The sequence below is a fragment of the Vicugna pacos genome, chromosome 6 (assembly GCF_048564905.1).
Source record: "Vicugna pacos chromosome 6, VicPac4, whole genome shotgun sequence".
Classification (NCBI taxonomy): domain Eukaryota; kingdom Metazoa; phylum Chordata; class Mammalia; order Artiodactyla; family Camelidae; genus Vicugna; species Vicugna pacos.
In genome coordinates this window covers 4,706,634-4,727,061 of record NC_132992.1, presented here as the reverse complement: position 1 = coordinate 4,727,061, position 20,428 = coordinate 4,706,634, and the positions used below count along the sequence as shown (strand labels likewise).

The following is a 20,428-nucleotide window of genomic DNA, read 5'->3' as shown; positions in this document are numbered from 1 at the left end:
TATTCAGTAGAGGAATAATAGGATGTCATTTAGACTTTAACAGGACTTCTGTGGCTCCTGTGTCAAGGATAGGTCAGAGAGGGATAAGGATGGAAGTAAATTAGGAGGCTGTTGGAATAATTCAAGGAGTGCTTGGAGTCAGAGAAGTGGAGATATAGTCTCAAAGTCTGGATGTATTTTGAAAGTTGAGTCAACAAGATTTGCTGACTATCAGATGTAGAGTAAGAGAGGAGCTAAGTAGGATGGAAATGCCTTTACCCGAAATGGGGAAAACTCAGAGCACGTTGCTCTTGGGAGGGGAGCAGGGCAGTGGGGGAGTAGGGAGGTGGGAGGGCAGAGGAGTGGTCAAGGGCAAGTGGATATCGGAGTTCCGTTTGGGTCAAGTTAAGTTTGAGATCTCTATCAAGGCATCAACTGGAAGTGCCAAATTTGCAATTACATGTATGAATCTGAGTTCAGGGGAAAGTCTGGTGCTGGAAATAGAAGTTTGAGTCATTAGTTAGTTATAAAGAAGTAATAGCAAACGGTGCTGAGACACAGCGACCAGAACAGTAAGAAGAAAATCAGGACAATGTGGTGTCCTTGTTCTGAAAGCCAAATGAAGGAAGTGTTTTCTAGAAGGAGAGTGGTCAGCTGAGCACGAGGTTACCAGATCCATGAGGGAAAGTATGCACTGGCTAGAAATGGTAAAAATGAGGGCCCTGGAGGTAAAATTTACACTCTCCACTACTGTGCTTAGATCAGTCTTGACTGCACGACTGTTTTGAAGTTTTGCGTTGTCCTCTGCAATGAAGCAGTGCTGCTTTGGCACTGGATTTTGTTTTGTTTTGTTTTTAATTGAAATATAGTCAGTTACAATGTGTCAGTAATGTCCCAGTCATAGGTATATATACATATATTCATTTTCATATTCTTTTTCATTAAAGGTTATTATAAGATATTGAATATAGTTCCCTGTGCTATACAGATGAAATCTGTTTTTTATCTATGTTTGTAGATAGTATGGATTTTAACATTGCACTCTTCCTGTGACCTGGGGGAACCTGACTGCTGCCTCATACTCATACCCAAGTCATTTCCCCTTTACCTTGCTCCACTGTTGATCACCTTTAAGAGGGGAGAATACTCTGCACTCTAAAACTTAATAATGTTTAATGAGATTATGTCTGTGAGGCCCCTGGTAAATATGAAAATAACCACCTAGAGAAACACAAAGCACTATTTATTACTATTTTTGGCATTATTATTCTGATCTTCACACATGCCAGGCCTTTCCTTATTTTGTGAACACTTACTCCAAATCGGAAGCTTTCTAAAATGCAAACCAATTTTTCTCTTTCTCTTGAGCCTACTTGCTGCCCTAAAGCTAGCCCCTAATAGAGAAACTAGGTCTGTGAAGTGTTATTTTCTGCTTTTCCTTCCCGCCGTCTTACTCTCCCAGCTGTCTCAACTCGGAACCTTGTAGGAAGAGAGTTACACTTTAGAAAACTGTTTGCTTTGACATTTAAACAACCCTTCATTTTGTTTTTCCATATTAGACTCTTTCCTCTTCCCCTCCCATTTCTAGCATTTTGTTTGACCAGGGTTCTTTTCAGCTCATTCGTTATTGCTAAAATTTGCAGATTATACCAGAGGAAGGAGACAAATTCATAAACATGTGTTCCTGCCCAGCTGTTTTAAGACTAGGAATAACACTCCTCTTCTCTCTGTACAGCTGTGCTCATCTGCTCTTGTAAGGAGGTGCCTGTCTCTAAGTCTTACCTTGCCTAGAAAGAAAAGGACTCTGTTCCTATTCAAATTGGTTATGCAGGAATCAGAGAAGCCCGTCACTGGGAGGGGACGTCCATTTGAATTCACTTTGCTAACAGCCAGAGAGAATGTAGCCCAATTGCTTCCTTAGGAGGTTTTCCATTTCCCTTAAGATGCCAGGGCCCTAGAAAGGGATTTGGAATCCTGTCCTTTCCCCCGTTAATGCCCCCTCCCTGCAATCCTTTATGTATCTTTTATCCTAAGATGGAGATAAAGGGACATTTTAAGGAAATTGTGTAAAAACTCAGAATCCATTAGAGATAGCTGTGTAATGCCTTCAAGATCAGACTGCTAATAAACGAGACCTTCAGTAAATTACTTACCCTTTCTGGGTTTTCTCATTTACAAAGTAGCTTTAACAATCCCTGTACGGCAGGATTGCTGGGAGGGTTGTGCCTTCTCTTTATGGACTGCCCTGTTTAAAAAAGTTATTTAAGGCTGTGAATATTTGATAAGATAATGATTATGAAAACACCTAGCACATGATAGATGTTTGATGAATTTTTCAATTAGAATCCAGTTGACTGAACCAGAGTTCTTTCCTGCCCTACTTTGTAGATTGAGACTTTCTGGTTGGATAATTTTCTTCTTTCTTTCTCTTTTTGTCTCAGCTTTCCTGTCTGATCTGGTCTTATGATAGAGCATTCTAAAATCTGATTCCAGGAGTTCAAGACTCAAGTCCTGATACTCCATGGTTTTGTCTTAGCACTCTCTTTGTTTTGATTTATTGAAAGGTTACCATGGGCTAATTACCTAATTTAATTATCTTATCATTTATTTCTGTTTCAGTCTTGTAATATTGATTAAAAATCTGAGATTCATAGTGGTTAAGTGACATGTCCAAGGTTATCTGTAACAGAGCGAGGATTTGTACTGAGATTTTCTGAGTCCCCGTTCACTGATCTTTAGACAGCATTCTACATCAAAGAAGAAAATGAATATAGGTGAGTTACTACAGATAGGCCCTGGGAGTGCTTAATCAAATAGTATTTTATTAGTGTATGACCAAAGACAAACAAAAGACTAATTCTGGAGTCCCCAGACTTATTCTCTAAATACTTTTCATAGAAAATGTGCCTTGGGACTTCCAATCAAGATGAATTACTGTATTCAAACTTTTGACACATCCTTTCTGTTCTGAACACATACCAAGAAGTAAAATATATAAAGTGAAAGTCAGCTGGTGAATGCTATAACAAACGGTGGTCCATCCACACCATGGCATATCACTCACCAACAGAAAGGACTGAGCTATTGACACATACAAAAACCTGGATTAAGTCTCCAGAGAATTACATGCTGGTAGGGGGAAAAAAAATCAGTCCTAAAAGATTATACACTGTATGATTCCATTTATATACTGTTTTTGGAATGGCAAAATTATAGAAGTGAAGAACAGATTAGTAGATGCCAGGAATTCAGGAGGGGTGGGGATGGGAGGGAAATAAGTGTAGCTAGAAAAGGGCAATGCCAGGCTGTCCTTGTGTTGATGGAAGTATTTTGTATCTTCATTGTATCAATGTCAGAATCTGGGTTGGGCTATTATACTGCAGTTTTGATGGAAAATGCTAACCATTGGGGAAACTGACTAAAGGGCATGCGAGATCTCTTTTATTACTTCCTACAACTGTAAGTGAATCTACAATTATCTCAGATTTTTTTAAATTAATTTAAAAAAATGTAACCATCAGAAATTGAATGCTTACCTTATGAAATTAATGTATGGTGCAAAGACTATAATAGGTATGGTTAGAATTCTTAAAGAGAAATAATAATAATGTCTATTAAAAATAAAACTATGAACCAAACAGCCAGTAATTAAATAATGGCATGTAGACATGAAAAATTAACCAGTTTAAAGTCTTGGAAACGAAAAACAGTCATTGAAATATAATTATATATTATAGTCATTGAAAATGTTTTTAAAACTCCATACATTAGATAAATTCTAAACTGCATGTACTCAAAGAAAAAAATATAAATTGGAAGAAACAAGCACAAAGAAAAAAAATTGAGAGAGCAATATGAATCCTGGAAAGAAAAAACAATGAAAGAATGTCAAAAAAGAATACATAAATCTATAATAGGTGATAATTTTTCTGAATTAGAGAAATTCTAATTAGAAACTTAACTATTTAAGTAGGTTGTACACTCCAAGTGCTATGTGCCAAACATAAAGTAAATACAGTATTCTGGGTAAATATGGCAGATTGAAAGTACATGTTTACCTCCCACCTTCCCCCTTTATAACCCATTCAAATGTCAGTAAAGGGATTTTGTTTTCTAAGATATAAACTCACAAGCTAAAGACAGAGAAGATTGCTGCAGACAGGTATAAGTCGGAGAACTTTGGAAACTAGAAACCAGATGCACAAGTGCTGATTTAAAAGACCTGAAAAAACAAAAGCTTAGTTTTTTACTTGTTTGTTTGTATTTTTACCTGAGGTTGGGAGGAAGGAGAGCCAAGAATAAGGAGTTTATACCACACATATCTAGAAATATTCTGGAATTGGAAATATCAGAGTACCTCTGAACACAGGGGATATGGGGTGAAGCTGAAAACGGGAAGACTGGCTGAAAGTCTGTACACGAAGCAAAAGCTGTGCATTATTATCCTCATTCTACACAGCTATGCAGCCGCCACTCTGCATTGCAGTAGAAAACTGATGTTTACTCTCTGGAGAGTTTCAGCCAGGGGAGGGACACTGGGCATAGAGGAAGTCAGGATGCTGTACCAAGGACTAAGTGAAAATCCATAAAACAGAGAAACTGGCAGGCAGGTAGGAGGTTGAGTTCCTCTCTGAAGTTTCCAAGTCCTGGAAGGAAGGAAAAATCTCTACCGGTATTCATAATCATGGCTTAATGGAACGGACCACATGTAGTGCTTCCAGTCCAATTTTTAGTACCTTTCATTTAAATAGGAACAGACCCAAAGATCACCAAACTTTTGAGGAAAACCTGAAAAACAAGAGAATATAGACCAAAACAAACAGAGAAAAATGAGTTATAGGGGAAAGACTACTGAAAGAGCAAAAGACTAGTGAGAGAGAAAAAGAATTATAATTAATATCTTCAGAGAGATAAAATATTGCATCCCGTGAGACAAGAACAGGATACTTTTTTTAAAAATTAAAAATAAAACAATAAAAATGAAAATTTCAGTGTGTAGCCTAGAAGATGAAGGAAATCCTTTAGAATATAAAACCAAAAGACAAAGAACTGCAAAACAGGCTAGAAAGATAAGGAAGAGTCTAGAGGTCCAAATAGAAGTTCTAGTAAGCAAGAACAAGCAGTAAGTGTCATTGATAAGAAGGCAGAAAATTAATAAGGATATGGAAGATTTGAAAAACAGTATCAGTCAATTTGACCTATCATTTTTAGGCCATCCAACAACTGAAGAATACACATTTTGAAATATTCTTTTTGGGCACATTTGGAATGTTCTTCAAAGTAGACCATATTTTAGACCACAAATTAATTCTCAATAAATATAAAAGGATTGAAATCATATACGGTATGCCCTCTGACCACAGTAGAATTATGTTAGAAATCAATAACAAAAAGATAACCTGGAAAATTTCCAGGTGTTTGAAAATTTGACAATAGTCTTCTAAATAAATCCAGAATCAAAACAAAATAAAACAAAACAAAACCCCATGGAAGCTAGAAAATGTTTGACCTGAGTGATTAATGAAGACATGACAAAACTTGTGGGCTGTTAGGGAAATTTATACCCTAAATGCTTATATTGGAAAATAAAGAAAGATCTAAAACAGGGGTTGATGAACCTTCTCTGTAAAGGGCCAGATAGTAAGTATTTAAGGTTTTGCGGGCCATGCAGCCTGTTACACATACTCAGGCTGCTACACATGCCTTGTGGTGAGATCAGGCATAGACAATGGGCAAATGAATAAATGTGGCCATGTTTCAGTAAGACTTTATTTCTGAGCTATATTGAATTTCATGTAATTTCACATGACATAAAATATTCTTCTTTCATTTTTTCTACCACTAAAAAATATAAAGTCCATTCTTAGATTGTTAATTAACCTTTAAAATATCTTTTTATGACCTTGTGAGAAGACATAAAAAACACAAACCACAAAGGAAAAACTTGATATGTTTGACTTCATTAAATGTAAAACTAGCCAAATATACTTTAGAAAATAAGCCACCAAAAAAAAAAAATGAAGAAGTTAAGTCCATGTCAGACATTTTATACCAGGTTAAATTCCATATGGATCAAAGATTTAAATATTAAAAATTAAGCCATAAAAATACGAGAAGAAACCATAAGAAAAAACTGTTAATAAAGTGATGGAATGGGGAAAGCCTTTTGAAATATGACAAAAATTCTGAAGCAATAGAAGACTTACAAACTTAACAACATAAATAATTCCTGCAGAGTATTAACCATTGTTAGCAAATGACAACTGGGGGAAATATCTGATTTGTATCACAGATAAAAGGCTTACTTTAGTATATTAAGAATCACAAATAAGAAAAAGACTATAATTCAGTAGAAAAATGAGCAAAGGATATGAACAGACAGTTCACTAGAAAGGAAATACAAATGTCTTGTAATGGTATCTTGTAATGAAGTACAAACTCATAATAAGAAACATGACATTAAAACTACATAAAACACCCGTTTTCCCCATCAGATTGGCAAAACCAAAAAGTTTAAAAACACTGTGTTGCCAAAGGGAAAGAACAGCAGGTGTTCTCATGCGCTGCTGATAGGTGTATAAACTATAGGGCGTTCTGGCAGGCTTAGGAAAAAGCCAAATACAAATGCTCTATGATTAGCAATTTTACTTACAGGAATTTATCTTACAGACATATAAATGTAAGCAAGATAAAACATTTGTACAGGTTATTCATTCAGCATTATTTGTAATAGCAGAAGAGTGAACCAACCTGTATATCTGTCAACAGAGAACTGATTAAATAAGTAATGGTACAATTTGAAATCATTCAAATACAGCCAGTGAAAAGAATGAGGTAATTCTGTGTATACTCATATAGAATGATCCAAAATATATGGTTACATGGAAAATGTGCAGAACATTGGTGTGTGTTGCTACCCTTTGAGGAAGAATGTATAAACATATTTGCTAATAAATATATGAAATACCTCTGGAGGAATACATGGATATCCATGGATGTTTCTGAGTAGGGGACCTGAAAGGCTGAAGAACAGTGACAGGAGGGACACTTCATTTTATATTGGGGTTTGCTTGAGGGGTTTTGGTTGGGGTTGTTTGTTTTTATTTTTTGGTTTTTTTGCTACCTTTTAAATTTTGGAGTGTGACCATATTGTCTGTTCAAAATTATGTTTAAATAAAATGAACATACCGGGAATGTTCATTGTGATGTCATATAAGAGTGGAAATGTGCCCCCCAAAATCTAAATTTCCATCAGCAAGAGTGTGTAAAGTGTGGTCAAATAATGCAGTGACATACTTAAGCACAGTTAAAAATAAATAGTTTAAGCTTTTCATGAAATTCGTAGATAAATCTCAGATGTGTAATGTTAAGTGAGATAGGTAAGTTACACTCCCAGCATGGTCCTGTCAACGGAAAGTTTGAAAATAAAGTAACCATTGCTTTTCAACTATGATATTCTAGTCTTTAAAAAAGAAATTTCATGTAAGTATAGCACAAAATCTTAAATCCATTGAGCTGGGTGGTGGGTACATGAGTTTTTGTTAAGCTGTCCTTTGTATTTTTTTAGTGTGTTTGAAATATGGCATAATTTTTTAAAAGTTAAGAAAATGTTTCTTAACTGGACCATGAAATCCGTGCAACTGTTGCCCATCCTCAAGGACCCAGCAGTGTTGTAGGCATCTCCAGCGGGGCTGTTCCAGCCTAATCCTGTTAGGCCCTCTGGGACCCAGAATACCCCTAAAGCCCTCCTACAGGAGCCAGAACACTATTCAGGTGGAAAACACTCTTCTCAGCAGCCAGCATGGCCTCTGCTGTCTATATCTGAGTGTTCTTGTCTTCCAGGCATGTTGGTGGTCAATGTAACATGGAGGAACAAGACTTACGTAGGTACCCTTCTTGACTGCACGCGGCATGACTGGGCACCCCCCAGGTAAGCATTCTGTAGCTGTTTAGTTTACACTTATCTGAACCGCCCTCGCCAGTGACCCCTTATACCTTTATCCTGCTAGAGTTGGACAGCTTTTAAAAGACACCAGCTTTTAAAGGACATAATGGTATAGAGACAAGGGAAGGCATTGTATTCACCTGGCGTTCAAGAATAATAAATGAATTAGGTGTTGATGGGTTGGGTAGAAATGGTGAGGATATCCTGTTTAAGGCTTTGTCTGCAGTTACTGAATTCTGGCTTCTACCTGTGGTCACCTTGAGAGCAGGTGAACAAACATTCATTGATGATGCTTTTTTGATAGTAGCTGTCTCTCAGAAGTGTAAACTCAAGAACATTTTCAGTTCTGTAAACTCCATTAGGCAATCTGGGTTTCACAAGGGCCTGTTCACATTGCAGTTGACCATAAGACTGACATTTCAGTGAATATCATCTTACAGCTTGTTCCTAACATTAGTTTCCAGTTTGCCAGGGTTTGGGGAACCCAGATCTTGGGGAGTAATTGATAGTTAGCATGCAAGTAATATCCTAGGAGCTCACCAGTTAATGCAGTTACCATGCTTTTAAAAGTTCCTTTAACAAATCATATTCATTCAAGATGATAGTTACCATCTGGGCAGTTCTAGAGGTTGCAGCTAAACTGGTTTGAAGATAGCTTCTTTTCTTAATACTATCCTGTTGTGTTTGTCCTTTGCCAAGGTTCTGTGACTCTCCCACCAGTGACTTGGAGATGCGCAACGGTCGGGGTAGAGGCAAACGCATGCGTCCCAACAGTAACACCCCTGTCAGTGAGACAGCCACAGCCTCTGACAGCAAAGGGACCAGCGGTAGCAGCAAAACCCGAGCCGGAGCCAATAGCAAAGGCCGTCGGGGCAGCCAGAATTCTTCAGAACATCGCCCACCTGCCAGTAGCACCTCCGAGGATGTCAAGGCCAGCCCTTCCTCAGCTAATAAGCGGAAAAACAAACCCCTTTCAGACATGGAGCTGAATTCTAGCTCAGAGGACTCCAAAGGGAGCAAGCGTGTCCGTACAAATTCCATGGGCTCAGCCACTGGCCCCCTCCCTGGGACCAAGGTGGAACCCACTGTTCTAGACAGAAATTGTCCCTCCCCAGTCCTGATTGACTGTCCCCACCCAAACTGCAACAAAAAGTACAAGCACATCAATGGGCTTAAGTACCACCAAGCTCATGCCCACACAGATGATGACAGCAAGCCAGAAGCAGATGGAGACAGTGAGTACGGAGAGGAGCCCGCCCTCCATGCAGACCTCGGGAGCTGCAATGGTGCATCTGTCTCGCAAAAAGGTTCCTTGTCCCCTGCCCGCTCAGCTACCCCCAAAGTTCGGCTCATAGAGCCCCATAGCCCTTCTCCTTCAAGCAAATTTAGCACAAAAGGCCTCTGTAAGAAAAAGTTGGGTGGGGAAGGGGACACAGATCTCGGGGCCCTATCCAATGATGGCTCCGATGATGGACCCTCCGTAATGGATGAAACGAGCAATGATGCCTTTGATTCTTTGGAAAGGAAATGTATGGAAAAAGAAAAATGTAAAAAACCCTCTAGTTTGAAACCTGAAAAGATTCCTTCCAAAAGTTTAAAGTCAGCCCGGCCCATTGCCCCTGCCATCCCCCCACAGCAAATTTACACCTTCCAGGCAGCCACCTTCACAGCCGCAAGCCCAGGCTCCTCCTCCGGCTTGACCACCACGGTGGTCCAGGCCATGCCCAGCAGCCCCCAGCTCAAGCCCATTCAGCCCAAGCCCACTGTGATGGGAGAACCTTTCACAGTCAACCCTGCCCTGACTCCAGCCAAGGACAAGAAAAAGAAGGACAAAAAAAAGAAAGAGTCTTCAAAGGAACTTGAAAGTCCTCTGACCCCTGGGAAGGTGTGTCGAGCAGAAGAAGGCAAAAGCCCCTTCAGGGAGTCATCGGGAGATGGGATGAAGATGGAGGGGCTCCTGAATGGCTCCTCAGACCCCCACCAGAGCCGACTGGCCAGTATCAAGGCCGAAGCTGACAAGATCTACAGCTTCACCGACAACGCCCCCAGCCCTTCAATCGGAGGCAGCAGCCGCCTGGAGAGCAGCACCCCTACCCAGCCCATGACGCCCTTGCACGTAGTGACCCAGAACGGAGCCGAAGCCAGCTCGGTGAAAACCAACAGCCCTGCCTACTCCGACATCTCCGACGCCGGGGAGGACGGGGAGGGCAAAGTGGACAGTGTCAAATCAAAGGACCCTGAACAGCTGGTTAAGGAAGGGGCTAAGAAAACCCTTTTTCCCCCTCAGCCGCAGAGCAAGGACTCACCCTATTACCAAGGCTTTGAGAGTTACTACTCCCCAAGTTACGCACAGTCCAGCCCAGGGTCTCTGAACCCCAGCAGCCAGGCAGGAGTGGAGGGCCAGGCCCTGAAGGCAAAAAAGGATGAGGAGCCTGAGAGCATAGAGGGGAAAGTGAAGAACGATGTCTGTGAGGACAAGAAACCCGAGCTGAGCAGCTCCAGTCAGCAGCCGTCCGTCATCCAGCAGCGCCCCAACATGTACATGCAGTCCCTGTACTACAACCAGTATGCCTACGTGCCCCCCTATGGCTACGGTGACCAGAGCTACCACACCCACCTCCTGAGCACTAATGCCGCCTACCGGCAGCAGTATGAGGAGCAGCAGAAGCGCCAGGGCTTGGAGCCGCAGCAGCGGGGCCTGGACAAGAAGGCCGAGCTGGGCCTCAAGGAACGGGAGGCGGCGCTCAAAGAGGAATGGAAGCAAAAGCCGTCAATTCCACCAACTCTCACCAAGGCCCCCAGCCTGACAGACCTGGTGAAGTCGGGACCCGGCAAGGCCAAGGAGCCAGGGGCGGACCCTGCCAAATCAGTCATCATTCCCAAGTTAGATGACTCTTCCAAACTCCCCAGCCAGGCCCCGGAAGGGCTTAAAGTGAAGCTGAGTGACGCCAGCCACCTAGGCAAGGAGACCTCCGAGGCTAAGACAGGTGCTGAGTGTGGCCGCCAGGCAGAGGTGGATCCAATACTCTGGTACCGACAGGTAACTTCTGGAGGGAAATAGAAATACTGTGTGATAGTCTTTCTCTCTTTCTCACTAATTAGAGCTGTCCTTATGTAGGGAACCAACAGAATACAGATTAGAGAGGAAATCTATAATTTCAGGGATTCTTCACCTTTGTAAATCATTTTAATGTTTTTTAAAAGCACTGTGACACCAGTAAAAGGTGTTATTCCCATTTGACAAGAGAGGCCCAGGTAGGTTAGCGTGGTTTGCCTGGGGTTACTTGAGACGTCACTAGGAGAGCCAGAGCTAGAACCCAGGCACCTTGATTCCTAGTCCAGTGTCTCTTCCGCTGTTTGGTTCCTAATGGAATGGAGTGGTGATCCCATTTTTTTAGAGTAGGCCGAGAGCACGCAGCTCAGACTGAGCTACTCTCAAGAAGGGTTTTACTGGCAGAGTAAGAACTGAGAACTTGGTCTTACGTTTTGCTCTGTTCACGCAACTAAGAAAGACTCCTCTTCCCTCTTTGTGCCGCAGTTAGACCGCCCCCCTGAGCCGGGCAGCACCATCAGCTCTGTGCCCCGAGCTTGCTCTGAAGAAGTGACAGCCCACATACCCCTGGAGAGGGAGTGGCTTCTTGTAGTCAAGGAGCCGTTTCCCCAGAATGCTCATCTCCCAGCGAAGACCCACGGGTGGATTTTCCTTTTCTTTCCCCACATTTGTTTCCTTTGAAGGGGCTGGGGAGGCGGCAGGCATTTAAGCAGGAGGGACCAGAACTGGTTGTAAACGAAGATCAAATAGAGGCCAGGGTCCTGCTCCGGCCCAGGTGTCTAGTACTATCTGCTGTGGTATTTCTACTGGGACCCAGGGCTTGAAATCTCCCTCCCATCTGTGCAACACTCAGAGCTCCCTCTGTGATTGCTGCAGGAAGCAGAGCCCCGGATGTGGACGTATGTTTACCCTGCCAAGTACTCAGACATCAAGTCAGAGGATGAGCGGTGGAAGGAGGAGCGGGACCGCAAACTGAAGGAGGAAAGGAGTCGGAGTAAGGACTCTGTTCCCAAGGAGGACGGGAAGGAAAGCACAAGCAGTGACTGCAAGCTGCCCGCGTCCGAGGAATCCCGCCTTGGGAGCAAGGAGCCCCGACCGAGTGTCCACGTGCCTGTGTCCTCCCCGCTCACCCAGCACCAGTCCTACATCCCCTACATGCACGGCTACTCCTACAGCCAGTCGTACGACCCCAGCCACCCCAGCTACCGGGGCATGCCTGCCGTGATGATGCAGAACTACCCGGGTACGGCACCTCGCTCCCGCTGCGGTTCCATCCGCCGGGGGGCGAGTGAAGCTCAGGTTCAGATCCAGAGTTTTCTTGCTCAGCTCCAAGGCTCACTGAGGCTCAGGTAGATGACAGCCCTTGTTTGAAAGTGGCGCTCTGTGAAGTGGTCACTCTAACCGTGAGCTCCCTGAATGACCCCGTAATTACAGTCTGTGGGACCTCCTCTCCCTCATTTGCTTCAGCTAGAGGTCGACTCCACAGCCAGTTTTCGTGGATAACTAACTAGAGGCAGAACACCCTCTCTGCTGTCTTCCCTCAGCTGGGATTTTTTAAACACATCCTGTGCATTTTGCAATTTGCTAGGCACTGTGGGGAATACAAAAGAAATGGAGAAGATTAGTTCGCCCCCCACAAGGAACTTACAACTTAATTGTAGCCCAGGAGACACATGGAACAAATAGAATTCAAACCAGGACGGTACATGTATTCATTTGCAAGATCATGTTTAGCTGTGAGGTCAGGAGACAGTCGGTGAGAGGAAGAGCAGCTGGAAGTCAGACGGAGGGGAGAGTCCAGCCAGAAAAGGTTCAGTTTGGGAAAGATAAGCTGTTTATACTGCCATCCGTGAGTTCTTGGGGAGGGGGCCACAAAGTAGGAGTCTAAGTGTTTCTTAACTTGTAAGAAGAAAATGCTTTTCAATTCCCCTCACTGATTTCTGCTGCCTGAAGAGCCACGTGGGATGCTTCTGGGGTGGAAGGGCCCTTCTTTCCCTCCTTAGAGCTCCCACCTCCCTGTAGGAGAGCAGCCGAAATAGTCTGGATACTGACATTATAAGGCAAATTCTAAATAGGACGAGTAAGCTCTTCAGAGATAGGAAGCTGTCTCGCCCTGTAATATTCCTTCCTCCTGTCCCCCCAGTCCTGCTGTGTAGCAGCAGCGGTTCCACTCGAGTGCCTGCTCGGGCCAGACCGGACTAGGTGGTTTATGTACATCAGCTTATTTAATCCTCTCCGTCACCCTGTAAGTCGGTATCTTCATTTTGATGATCAAGAAACTGATTAGCTCAAAAGGCGATTAATTTGCTCAGGGCTACCCAGCTGGAAAGTCTCACAGGTAGGATTTTAGCCCAAGGACATCTGACTGCAAATCCAGTGATCTTTCAGATCCTATGGCTGTCTGTCACTTACAGATGGAGCTCTGAGACTGGGGCTCTAAGGAAGTTGATTCCCGAGAAACTGAGGGCCACGTTCCTACATCCCATAGCTGTTTGCCTCCGGAGCTCAGTAAAGGAGAGATACACTAAGTCTCAGGCTGAAGACACTGTGGTAGAAAATAGCCCAGCCTGTGCCTAGGAAAGCTGGTGCCCACCTAACCAGGCTCAGGAAAGCGGAGTTTCTTCTACCTCTCTCATTTCTGACTGCTGTATTTCTCTCCCCCAGGATCCTACCTGCCTTCCAGCTATTCTTTCTCCCCGTATGGCAGCAAGGTCTCAGGGGGTGAAGACGCTGACAAGGCACGAGCCAGCCCCAGCGTCAGCTGTAAATCCAGCTCCGAGTCCAAAGCTCTGGACATCCTGCAGCAGCACGCCAGTCATTATAAGAGCAAGTCTCCCACGGTAAGGAAAGTGCAGTGACACTGGCTGTTGTCACAAACCGATAAGGCCAGATCCAGGGTCTAGGAGAAGGTGGGCGAGTTCGGGTCCTAACCACAGTGCAGTTTGGCTGACCTGACATAAGTTCCACCGGGTACCTCTTGTATCTTAGGAGGAGTCAAATGTGGGCTGTGGGCACCTTGCTTTCATGCGTGTGTCTCACAGTAGTGCTTTTGTGTCTGCTTTCCTTTCCAGATAAGTGATAAAACTTCTCAGGAGAGAGATCGGGGAGGCTGTGGGGTGGTTGGGGGTGGTGGCGGCTGTAGCAGCGTCGGGGGAGCAGGTGGGGCTGAGCGGAGTGTTGACCGGCCGCGCACCTCCCCGTCTCAGCGCCTGATGTCCACGCACCACCACCACCACCACCTGGGGTACTCGCTGCTCCCGGCACAGTACAACTTACCCTATGCAGCAGGTGAGCCTCATTCCCCGCTTCCTGTCTTTCCTACTCCATCTCAGTAGCATTGCCCACAGCAAGGGGCCCATGGCAAGAATCCTTTTTTGGGGGGGGGTTTGGTTTGGTTTGTTTCCTTGAGCTTCAGATCTGTCCAGAATCCTAGCCTCCTGCAGACAATCATTAAAGCATATGAAATTTATTTCTTCCCTCGGTGCGTGGGGATTCTCAAACCCCTCCAGAAAATTGGCTTTGATACTCAGAAGAATAAGGAACAGGTGTTCCCACAGACAACGAGAAACCAGCCACTGAAAAATAAAGCCTTACTATCTATCCCCAGCCACTGTATCTGACCAAGTATCAGGGTTCCTTCTGTCGGCACCCCAAAGCTCAGTGGAGCTAGGAATGTAAAGAGGAACTCCTCCCAAGAGCCCCCTAGCCGGCCGAGAGAAAGCGCTTCACGGGCGGGTCCTGGGAGTGCGACTAACGTGTCCTCCTCCTCATCAGGGCTTTCTTCTACAGCCATTGTTGCCAGCCAGCAAGGCTCAGCTCCCTCACTCTACCCACCCCCCCGGAGGTGAGAACGGTAAGTGACTTTTCCATGTGGGGCAGCAGAGAGAGCAGGGGTAGTTGATACCTGGATCACAGAATCCCTGGGAACCTCTGTGAGGGACAGCTCTGTGGGCTCGGTGGTCCAAGCCGCCCGTGAAGCCACGTGCCTCTGGGGGGAGCTGTGGAACATCTCCCCTGGGGACCAGGACCGGCCTCCCCTGCAGCTCATGTTCTTGGAGCGCCACCTTGTGGTTGTTTTACCAGCAGGCCGAGTGCCTGGTTATCTGTCCATGTTTCCCTTGCAGAACACCAAGTGCCCGGATAAAGTCAGCTTCACGGGCCCGGACTGGCTCACCCAAGGAGGTGCTGGAGGTGCCATTTAGACATCAGTTAAATGGTGTTGGTCATCCTGTTTGCCGTTCCCACCATGACTGAAGGCAGACCCTTGGCTATCTCGCCTCCACCAGACCCCTGGACTCCCTGACCCTCCCTCTTCCTCAGGAGCTGGAGACTGGTACTTAGCAAAAATATTTATTCTCTCGGCCACAGCTGTGACTGTTGTGGCCTCTGTGGAGATGAAGGCGTGGGGAGCAACCAGGGGAACATGGCCTCAGCCCAGAGAAGTCACTGCTCTGTTCCCCAAGCTACTGGTCAGCTGCCAGAGCAGTAGCAACCCCCTCCCCGCCAGGGAGGGGCCCTCAGCACTGGGCAAGGTCTGAAGACAGCACAGCAGCCATACCCCGTCACCATCATTACCATCATCACCAGACCCTGCATCTCCCCAGTGGTTTGGGCCCTGGGAACTGGCAGCACATGGAGGAATTAGAATCTCAGGAAAGAAATTGGGGGCTGTTTTCTCTGCAGTTGTGAAGACAAGGTCTTCAAACATGAAGACTTCTCCCCTCTCACATGAGCACATGTAAACGCTCAGAGCCCAGCCTCGAGAGGGAGACCAAGGCATTTGCTCCACCGTGGCCTTGGGCTGCCTGTCAGGCAGAGGGCCGGGGTCCCAGTACCGCCCCAGGGCTCCCCGGGGACACCGGGCGGGAGCTGGAGCCGGAGCACGATGGAGCCTGGGAACTGGGAGCTGCACCCCGCTGCGTCCTGCGCTGCTTAGCCCCCACTCCTTGCCCTTTTCTCACTCCCCTCCTGACCCCTTGGTGCCTTTCCCAGGGGGATCCCCACGCTGATCTCTCCTCTCTTCCACTGCTTGGCTCTTAAGACTCAGGCAGGTAAAATAGTATCCCCCAGCTGGGGGAGCTTTGGAATCTGCCAGGTCACCTGAGGGCAAGCCCGCAAGGCAGGCCCTGGGAGCACCCAGCCCTACTTAGAGATGTGCTTTCCATGCAGCCGTCCAAGTGTCATCCTCATGTAGGGCCACAAATCTATACAGCCCAGTTTCTCTGTACACAACTGCACAACTTTACATAGCTCAGTCTGTAACCCGTGTGTGTGCCAACATAAGCCGTGTTTCTTTGTAACACATGTTTTTGTTTGAGGGGCCACTGACCACGGGAGGTTGTGTTCCTTAGACCCTGGGAAAACACATGCAAGCCATTACTCCTTGGAGCCACGGAGTACACTCACTGGAGCTGTACTCTGAGGCAGAGATGTTTCTCTGTTCTTAGAAATGCAGCCCCAGTCCGGGCTTTATGCTCTTGTACTAGGAAAGTGACAATGATTTGGTAACTTTATTGAAGTCACTTCTTCCCCAAAGTGTGGGGAGCTTTAGCTCTTAACTTTGTTTTTGAGGTACCATCCCTTTGCCCTCCTCCTGTCCTGTCTTTCCTTGACCTTCTGGATTGAGAGAGAGATGAAGACTGACAGGCACCAGCCTAGGTCAGAGACAGGTGTTTGTGACCAGAGTGCCAAAAGTGACTATGTGAGAGCAAGGGCTTGGCCCTGGAACAGTTGGGGGCATGGGGACCGAGGGCAGTAAGCACAATGCCCAGCGGAAGATGCTTTCCGAGATCCCCAGAGCCCCACTCCAGAGAGGCTCAAGGTTATTTGCCCAAGATGAGCCCCTCGGTCCTATAGCCCTTTCTTCTAGGTTTCCATGCCCTTGTTTTTGTTCAAGTTGGGTTCTGAGCCCCTCCCAAAATACCCACTGTTTTAGACCTCTTAGCAGGCCCCAAGCAGCCTCTCCCCCCCATCATTCCTTCTGCCTCCTGCTGCCCCAGCGGGCAGAGCTCTGAGCAACGACTTCCTGTTCACCCATGGAAGTGGTTGGTGTGGACACCTTGACCCCACCTAACCTGAGTCATCCCCACCAAAATGATGGCTCTCAACTTCAGTCTGATTATGCCCTCCCAGGCTCCTGTGGGGTGGAGCCAGGGGCCCATCTGTTCCTGTTTGTTTTTAAATATTGTTGTGTGTTTTGTATCTGTGGCGCTAGCTTACAGCGTGCTCTGTACATATTGTGAAGAAACTGTTCGGAGTAATTTTCTTTCCCATTGGACAGGAATGGCCCCACATTCCTGCCCTTTCCACTTTATTCTGTAACAGAGAAAAGGAACTTCTGTATTAGCAGGGCAGCCTTGGGTTCTGCAGAAGGGAACAGCCTTTTCTTTTTGTTTTTTTCTTTTTCTTTTTTTTCCTTAAAAAACACTTGGCTCTTGGATCCTTACATCCAAGTCTCCCTTGAAGAGCAGGAGCTAAGCTGCCCAGAAAGGCAGGTGGAAGCAGCAGTGGCAGCATGGCACTCCTTTTCCTGATCCCTGGTCCCCCGGCCCCTGACCCTGGCCAGGCCCAGCCTTCCCTCCCTGAAGTAACACGCAGCAGCAGTGATGGATGCGAGAGATCCTTGACGAGAGCTGAGTCAAGGACTTGCTGTCCACCTCTAGCCTCTCCACATGGATGGGGAGGGAGGAGCACGGGGCGGCGGGCGGTGTACCTGTGGCACCTGTGACCTGAGCCCAGGGTTCAGACACTCATCAAGGATTCCCGCCCCACCCCAGCAAAGGCAGGAAGAGTTTGCTGCTAAGAGCCGAGACCACCAGACCAAGGCTCTCTCTGAGCCAGCCCTGCCCAGTTCTCTTGACAGACGTTGCTCCTCCGGGCCCCGACAGAGAAGCTAGAGGGAAGAAGCCTCGTCCCCAGGTAGGACAGCCGAGGCTCGGAGAGCTGCTCTGGAGGACTCACGTCTGCTGCTTCCTCATTTAAGGTGTGCCAGTTCCCTTCATCCCTGCTCCCTGCCCGGGCATGTACGTGCACACGTATGACATTTCCTCCTCTTACCTCACCCTCTCCACACATCTCAAGGTCAAAGGACCACATGCAGAAGGGTTAAGAGGGCACTCTATGAAATGAAACGATGCTTCTGAATCTCTTCTCTCCAGGCTCCAAGGAAGTGGGGGCGGGAGGGCTTGGTTTGGGAATGGGAGGGGAAGACTGCAGAAGGGCTAGAGTCATTGTATACGGGCTTTGACGTCACCTGTGTCACTTACTGTCCCATACACCCAATCACCATCTCAGTGTCTACTCTGATGCCCCCGAGACTCAACTGGGCAGCTAGCTGGCCCCATAATTCTGGGCCTTTGTTATTTGTTTTATTATTAGGGCATCCCAGGAAGCTTTCTGATGATCCTCTGCCATGGGCCCCTCCTGGGATGGAGCCCCTCCCAGGCCGTCCCCAGCCCCTCCTGCCCCAGCCCACCCGCTTGCCTTGGTGCTCAGCCCCCCACTGGGAGCAGGTTGGGGCGAGCTGGAGGCCCGGGCTGGAGGGGCAGTGTTGCTGTTCATAGCTTTTGTTCCATTGGCGTTGCTCTGTTGAATTTAATTTCAGTCTTCCTGATTCTTCCCTTCTGTAAAGTGTACATTACCAAGTTCCTTGTTTTTTTTATATATATATATATAAATATATATATATACAAACTGTACTCTTTTTGCCTTTGTACATTCAGGCAAGAAGAGAAAATAAATCTTTTTAAGAGACAATCACAAATCTGTGAGGGCTGCTGGTTATTTCTCCCGGAGTTTGCTGCTGAGCTGCCTCCTGCCTCCCCACTTTTCCATTCTCCCTCAGCTTTCCTGATCTTCCTGGTCCTGCTCCATATGCGTCCTGAGCTCCGCCTTCCCTGGCTGACGGCAAGCTGTTGAATCCAGTGTCCAGACTACCTGCCCTGCAGCCCTTTCCTGCCCAGCAGTGTTTCTGGCTTGGCCACAGGCCTACCCAGGAGCTTTGTCCTGTGCCTGGGCCTCTCCTGTCTTCCCCCATAGATCCCATTCACCAAAGTGGCTTTGGACCCTGGGTACCCTGGGACCTGTCTCCCAGAAGCCCTGGCTTTGGGCACTCACCTGTGAAAACTATGCAGCTGGGAACTCTGCTTAAGAGTTTGCACTACTTAAACCTGCCTGGGAGCTAGAACAGATGGTTTTTAGGAATGAGTAGGAAACTAGCCCCTAATACTTCCCCCAGATTCCGGCCTCCAAAGTTCTCTGATCAAGAGCCCAGAGACTCATTCCCGGCTGGTGCGCTCCTGTGGCTACCCCATCAGAACAAGGGCTAAGGGTTTGTGGGTCAAGAGCATTTGATCAGAATTTCAAAGGGTGGTACATTCTGAAACACAACCCACCCAAACCACTGTTCCACCTCTTGAACTGTCCCCCTTTCCTCTGATTTCCTCCTTCCCTGTTTTTCCCTCTTTCTATTTCCTTTTCTTAATTGGCTTTGGAATTGAAATATATTTTTAAATTATTTGTTGTATTTATTGAATAAAGTTTTTAATGTCCCTGTTCTTAAATTTAGACTTAGTTTGCCTTTCACATCTCTCCCCTCTGCTACTCCAAACCTCCCACCTCCAAGATATTTCACCTTCTAAGTTGTTTTTTAACTGGAGTACAGATCTGGGGTACCATATTTCTTTTCTGCCAGTGGTGTTAGTAGCAAGTGTTTTCTTTTTGAAAGAGAAATCTTAGCTGAGTGCCTTCCTAACTCCAGCTGTATTAAAGAGGATCCATCAGCAGATGGCAGCAGACCCCCAGGCATGCTTCCGGTCCACTCAGCTGGCTTTATGGACAGTGACTAAGTTTTCCTTGTTCTTTATCCCTGTATTGTAGAGTCCTTGGGTATGAATTTAGTATCTGAAGCCTGAAGTGCCTACATTAATGTGGCCACTGTCGGCACTCACGTGGATCTGTTGTAAATATCTCACCGTAATGACCACTTTCAGTCAGACTTTATGCTGCCGCTAGGGTTTATCTGCCCGGTGGGAGGCAGGTCAAGCCCTTCCCATGTCAGTTGACTGTCTCCAGGCGCAGGCCGTGTACAATTCTGTGTGGGGTGGAGGTGCTGAGTGCAGTTCTCTTGATGAATACCAGTGGAGTCCAAGGTTAATGACTTGGCCCAGCGTGAAAACACAAGTAAGCTCCACACAGAACAATGAGAAAATGGGCCAGAGACTCAGAAAACCTAAGGACAGCCACAGCTCCACAGTAAGTGGTTTCAAAGCTGCAGGAGGTGGAAGAGCATGCCCAGGCACTTCATTTGGGAAAACAGAAGCAAAAGGAAAAAAGTACTAGTTAAACCCTTGAGAAAGTAAAAAAAACAGAACACAGGTGAGGGGAATTCCAGCCCCGCTTGGGGCCCCGAGACCTCAGCCACCAGGCTGGTGGTGCAGGGGGGTGGGAGCCGC

General features: G+C 46.2%; 1 protein-coding gene across 7 annotated transcripts in view; it reads left to right on the top strand.

Annotated features, from left to right (window-relative positions):
- Positions 1-19,537, top strand: part of ZNF609 (zinc finger protein 609) — a 185,918-nt gene extending 166,381 nt beyond the window's left edge. For 6 of the 7 annotated variants that reach the window (XM_072962242.1, XM_072962238.1, XM_072962245.1 and 3 more), the window contains 7 exons: positions 7,822-7,909; positions 8,624-10,964; positions 11,853-12,219; positions 13,641-13,816; positions 14,048-14,264; positions 14,751-14,829; positions 15,101-19,537. In XM_072962242.1, coding sequence (XP_072818343.1) covers positions 7,822-7,909; positions 8,624-10,964; positions 11,853-12,219; positions 13,641-13,816; positions 14,048-14,264; positions 14,751-14,824 — 3,263 coding nt within the window. In that variant the 3' untranslated portion in view covers positions 14,825-14,829; positions 15,101-19,537. The remainder of the gene's footprint in view (positions 1-7,821; positions 7,910-8,623; positions 10,965-11,852; positions 12,220-13,640; positions 13,817-14,047; positions 14,265-14,750; positions 14,830-15,100) is intronic. The other variant, XM_072962243.1, reaches the window with a different exon arrangement.
- Positions 19,538-20,428: the final 891 nt, after the last annotated feature.